The 6,145-nt window shown below is 42.5% G+C and overlaps 1 protein-coding gene across 1 annotated transcript in view; it reads right to left on the bottom strand.

Annotated features, from left to right (window-relative positions):
* LOC147470129 (uncharacterized) overlaps positions 1-1,465 on the bottom strand; it is a 1,504-nt gene extending 39 nt beyond the window's left edge. The window contains exons 1-3 of the mRNA XM_086545754.1: positions 1,120-1,465; positions 836-957; positions 1-649 (exon numbers count right to left, since the gene is read on the bottom strand). The exon at positions 1-649 is cut by the window's left edge and continues 39 nt beyond it. Of these exons, the coding sequence (XP_086401880.1) occupies positions 61-649; positions 836-957; positions 1,120-1,452 (1,044 nt within the window). The 5' untranslated portion in view covers positions 1,453-1,465 and the 3' untranslated portion in view covers positions 1-60. The remainder of the gene's footprint in view (positions 650-835; positions 958-1,119) is intronic.
* Positions 1,466-6,145: the final 4,680 nt, after the last annotated feature.

Raw genomic sequence — 6,145 nt, 5'->3', positions numbered from 1 at the left:
ACTTAACTATACTCCTCCCGTCAGCAGAGAGACTTACCTCCCTGCCTCCTCAAAGCAACGTCAGAAAGTGTATCCGAACAGGACGAAGTCTGGCATGTAGATGTTCAGAATCCTCGCCATGCTCTCCCCAGAGATCGAGTCGAAGAGCTCATCGCTGGACCCTCGCGAGGCGTTGAGAGACACGTGCTTCTGTTTCATCTGAATAGCTGCGGGGACGTCTAGGATCTCGAAGAGTTCCTTCACATCCTGCGAGAGAGTCTCTGTGTGGACGATGTAGTCGTAGGTCCTGCTACACGGGGCGCAGAGACTGGTGATCGGCGCGAAGTGCACGTTCATGACACCCAGGTCGTGCGACCACAACACGAACTGGATATAATCCCTGAACGTGAAGGCGGCGTCCCTGTGCGTCTCCTTTGCGCTCTGGTGGTTTAGCTCCAGACAGCGGGAGATTTGCTGCCTTTCGGCGTTGCTCCGATAAGGGCCCTCGGGTTTCGGCAAGCAGTGCTTCGGCAGCACGAGCGATCCTCTGGCGATGAGACAAGGCAGCCAGTAGAATCGCCAGCGGGCCGACCACGACTCCCTGCTCCCAGAGGCGATCCGCCACGCACCGTTGTACTCCGCGATGGGCGCGCCACCCAGGAACTTGTCGCTAAGAGGGATCAATGAGGATACTAAAGACCACAACTCATCATTAAGACTCTTAATTAAGAGAGTACCTCTTCAATCTACTTGATAAGAGGCTATGTAAAGATCTTAGATGAATGTCTACCCGGGAGAAGACACGCACAAGCAGATACGTCTATCCCGACATGGGCGTCTCGAAAGGCCACTCTACCTGTATCCCGAGACGAGGCGGCCGAGGGGATGTCTGGCGGTGATGACGGAGACCGGCGGGCGTCGCGGGAGGTTCCAGCGGGACAGCTGCCCGAAAACATTCTTCCACGATGTATATCCTCCCTAGAAGGAAACTAAATGTGACATAAACATTATTTGTTTCTTGATTCGATGAATATACAGTGGCTGATAGTCTTTGCCTTGTACATACGATTAAATAGCGCGAATGGTATGTTCATAGAACTAACGCAAACACAGCATATTCCACGGCAAGGCAAACCCAACCTTCTTGGGCACGCAGACCGCGAGCACGCCCGGCGAGGTCGCCAGGTCTCGCACGGCTGTCGTGTAGGTCGTGCTCGACGCGTCGATCGCCCGGCACGCGGCAGGCACCAGGCCCCTCCAGCGGGCGCTGAAGGACGCGAAGCTCTCGTCGGGGCGTCGGGCCAGGGCGCCAGGCGTGGTCAGGGAGTCTGCGTCGTGGGGCCCCGTCTCGCGCCCCTCGGCCGGAGACGCGAGACCCTGGGCGCTGCTCTCTGGCGGGGGCTTTGGCTCTGGATTGCTCTGGGGTTCACCTTGCACTCGGTTGCCCAGAGTCTCTCGACGTGTTCTTTGCATGTGTTTGGTCTGCACTGCGAGCTGGAAAGGGCGAGGAAGTCGAGTGATTGGCCAGGAAATTTAAACAACTCAGGAGAAAAATTAACTGAAATTATTATTATTATTATTTTTTTTTTTTTTTTTTTTTTTTTTTTTTTTTTTTTTTTTTTTTTTTTTTTTTTTTTTTACCTAAAATGGATTAGAAAAACCTTCAACACCTTCACTGTTTCAGCAGATAGTGCAGGACACTTGCTTCTGACCAGAATAAGTGTCCCTCCTTCAAGGGACCATAACAGTTACGGCTTTTACGTTACGGAAAAATAACAAAGAATAGTGTTCAGACCCCTACAAGGGCTGTATCATTTCGAGAGATTGGGAATTAAAATTGTTTTATGCTGGTATACAATATACTATTGGATAATGGACGAAATAACAGTTAAATTTTGAGCTAAAAAAAAGTCACCACCTATTTATTCTATCTTTCGCTAATTTTCGAGCACTAACTAGCAGTCTTTACACCTGTAAACCATTGGAACAACCTGAGCCATGTCTATTTCACTTTATTTTTGTAAAATTTATGGAATAATAAGTCTAGCTATCAATTTTGAGTTCCTTTTTATCGTAAAAAATAACGTTTAATATAGATTAAGGTAGTCGAGTTATTTTGTTATTTTTTTGCTTATTTATGTTTGTTTGTTTTTTTCTCTCTCTCTCTTTTTTAGAGTAAGAGATTATCATATACGTGTGTGACCACACTGTCAATAACACAGTATCCCCTTAACATCGAACCGATGTATTTAGCTCTCGTGCACATAAATCTCAAACAGGTGTTGAACTTGACAAAATGTTTTCATTTCATGAGTTACTTTTCAGATTTCCATTTCCAATCAAGGGATAAGTTTTGAGAAACACTAGTATGACACGGGCATGTTTTTTTTTTTTTTTAACGTAACCACCGATATCATATTGTAACTTTTTTTTAACCTCTGTTGTTTCTTTATTAAAGTATATATATTTTTTAAATGAAACTTTATATATTCTATCAATTCTTGAAATAGAATATTGGCCAACCTAATCTGCCTATTGTAAACAAAAGCTTAATATTATCACTTCGGCAACTAACCTGTAACTATTCACAAGACAGGGATTGAAACTCACATAAGTATTGTACCTGAGATTATGTATCGCATTACAAGGCCCACTTTATACCCTTTGCACACTCCCTAATAACCTTAATTTCGCTCCTCGATTCTTCAAGAAAAAATTGTCTCTGTAACAAGACACATGATGATTATGTAAACACGTTGATTTTTTTTTTCTTTACTTCATTCCGTTTATTTATTCGTCTATTCATTGGCACCAAGGACACTGCACTATAAAAGATCTATGGTATTACGTGGGACTTATGATCTTATGATTATGAGGAAGTATCATTTTTACCCTTCTTTTGAATCATAATCTTTGTATAAGCGTGGAGTTCGACAATATTAATTATCTATCTATATCTATCTATCTCTATCTATATTTTTCTATCTATCTATATTTATATACATATATATTTATATATATTTATCTATCTATATCTCTATCTATCTACGTTTGCCTGTCTATATATACATTTTTATCTATATCTAGCTATATATATCTGTGTGTCTATATCTATCTGATATATCTACCTATCTATATCTATTTCTATTTCTATATCCATCTATATCTATTTATTTATATCTCTACATCTACCTATATATCTATATCTATCTTTATCTATCTATATACATCTGTATCTATCTATGTATATCTATCTAATTCTATATGTATCTACATCTATCTATATGTATCTACCTAAATCCGTAAGTACATATATATATATATATATATATATATATATATATATATATATATATATATATATACATATATATACATATATATACACACATATATATATATATATATATATATATATATATATATATATACATACATATATGCAATATTTCCTCGACTTACCCAAGATAGCAAGTAGACGCCAGTGACGAAAGCCGAAAGAGTGATCGCGACCCTTAACAGATAGAAACAATTCCTCTTCATCTTCATAAATCCTTCGAGTTCGATTCCCTTCGCAAAAGACTACGGACTGTTCGAACTAACTCTTCGTGGGCGAGCTCGGTGTGAGAGCTTAGGAGAGAGAACACCTGTTCAACACCTGTATGGAATTTTATGTGCTCTGGTGCCTGGGTTAGTTAGTTAGGGGTATTTTCGCGCCTTTTTTTTTTCTTTGCATTCGCGCAAGAGTTTGTGAATGTACTGTTGCAGGGACATACTGTTGCAGGGAGTTGCGGACATACCGTTGCGAGGACAGTATGTCAGGCTGGGTTATCGGTGTATGGTAGGGACACTATTATTACAGGTGCCAGAGTTAGAAGTTAGAATCTCGCTGAAAGAAATGTGTATTCGAGGTGAGGATATTTCTTCAGTACGACTGAACATTCGCCAAGACTTCATTTTCAGTATTTTACAGGATGTTTCTGCGTTCTCCCTCAGAAGCATTCCTCATCCCTTAATCATTAGAGGTGCAGGAGACGAGAAAATACCCAACATGAAACACAAACACTTTCCATTTTCATCGTACGAGTCATGTCATGTGCAGCAGGGAAAGACATGTTGGATATATGAGGATAGAACCCGTGGCACAAAGGCCCTCACTATCAGCAGAATCCCCTCCACACACGCTCCGCTGTCGCCGGAAAGGCTAAGGGGGGAGGGGGGGGGATGCTGCAGAAGAAACTTGCAGGTTGATAGATTGAATTACGGGCTGGTTGGTTGGATTATGGTGACGAATTGCACGGAATACAGGGAGATCCTTAGAGCAAGGAGGGAAGAAAAGCTAAGGTAGATATCTCCCTAAAAATAATAATAATAAAAAAATAAAAAATAAAAAAATAAAATAAAAATAAAAAATAAAAAATAAGATAAAAATAAAAAATAAATAAAAAATAAAAAGAAGGGGGCGAAACCCCTTGCGTGGCGCTGCTTCGTTGTTGGAGATTGCATCGGATTGGCGGGAGGGGGTTGGGGGGTTGGGGGGGAGGGGTTCGTTGTGGTTGAATTGTTTAGAGCCAACGTAACAATCTCGCATTAAGTGGACTACCATCTTCGTGGTTGTCCTATTGCTTGTTTTTATTTCCGGTTGCTAGTGTAGTGTCGCGGAAGGCTATCCCGTGAGGCCAGACTAGTGTAGGTGATACCCTCGCCTACCTCCCCCCCCCCCGCCTCCCCCCGCAGCTCCAGGGGGGGGGGTCGCTCGTTTGTCATAGCAATAGCGACCTGGGTAATTTTCAAACAAAAATAAATAATCGGTAATGATATGCAAAATTATTCAGTGATTATGCACGGATGCGTGATGTGAATGAGGGAGAATATGTGTCTTTCGAGTGAAAGTGAGGAGGAGAAGGGGAGGGGTGGGGGATGAGGTGACAGGGAGGAGGGGAGGGGTGGGGGATGAGGTGACAGGGAGGAGGGTCGAGTGAAACAGTGTGTGAGGTAAGTGATGATTAGTGGTGATTAGTGGTGAGGTAGTGTGTCTGTTGTGGTGAGAAGGGGATGATGAATATATGGGTTGCATAAGTTGAAAAATGCATAGGTATTAGAATAAAATCTATGATGAAAAAGGAACATGGAAAAAACACAATAAATGGAACATAAGCATATTACACAACTTGAAAAATAAACACAATACAGAAACAGAAGCATGATCAATGAAAATAACATAGAAGACAGAAACATAAACACAGCGTAAAAAACATAAAAATAAACACAATACGAAAACATGAAACATAATACGGTACAGAAACATGAAATATAAAAACGACATAAACGCAATACAGAAACATGGAACATACAGACGATCCAAAAAAAAAACATTATACATATGCGCGATACGAGGCATATAAGTAATACAACGAGCATGAACTCAATGGGTATTTACATCATGGGCGATGGGAGACAGTCCCCCAACCCATTCACGCCCATGGGTACTCGTACTGTACGGAGTAAAGGGAGGTGGAGATCCTAGAGGAAAGGGGTGGGGGGGGGGGTAAACTAAGGATAGGTCCTTAGCAGCCTGTAAATTGAAGGAAAGATATAAAGAGGAAATATAGGTGGGGGGAAGGGGGGAGGGGGCGAAACCCCTTGCGTGGTGCTGTTCCGTTGTTGGAGTTCGCATCGGATGGCGGGAGGTGGGGGGGGGGGATTAGGGGTTGTGGTTCTGTTGTGGTAGGAGTACCATTTCTCAGATTTGTGGTTGCCCTGTTGTTGTTGCTGTTTTTTTTTTCCGCGAGGCCGGCCTATTACAAGTGAGAGCCTCGCTTGCCTCCCACACAGCTCCAGCTCTGTGAAGCTGCGGGGGTGTGGGGGGCAGTTATAACGACCTGGGAAATATACAAACACAAATAAACAGGTAACCGTGGGTTGTTTGCTGAGTGAGTTTTTATGTAATTGGGTATCCGGAAGCAGGAATATTAGTAATTGTATTTTCAATGAGGTCTACTCATAGGGTGGAAAGACATCCTCCGACCTGCGCACGCGCGTGTGAGACGGCGTGCGCGGGCCCGGAGCCTTTTGTCGCATTGCAGGCAAACAATGAAGAGATAATATCGGTGATAGTAAATAAGGAACATGTAAGAACAAGTAACGATGTGAATAAAACATAATG

Source organism: Penaeus japonicus, unplaced genomic scaffold (assembly GCF_977035675.1).
Source record: "Penaeus japonicus unplaced genomic scaffold, GWHDUDI00000001_assembly GWHDUDI00000017, whole genome shotgun sequence".
In the NCBI taxonomy this organism is placed as follows: Eukaryota; Metazoa; Arthropoda; class Malacostraca; order Decapoda; family Penaeidae; genus Penaeus; species Penaeus japonicus.
Note: the sequence above shows the minus strand (reverse complement) of the source record. Positions and strands in the feature narration are given on the sequence as shown.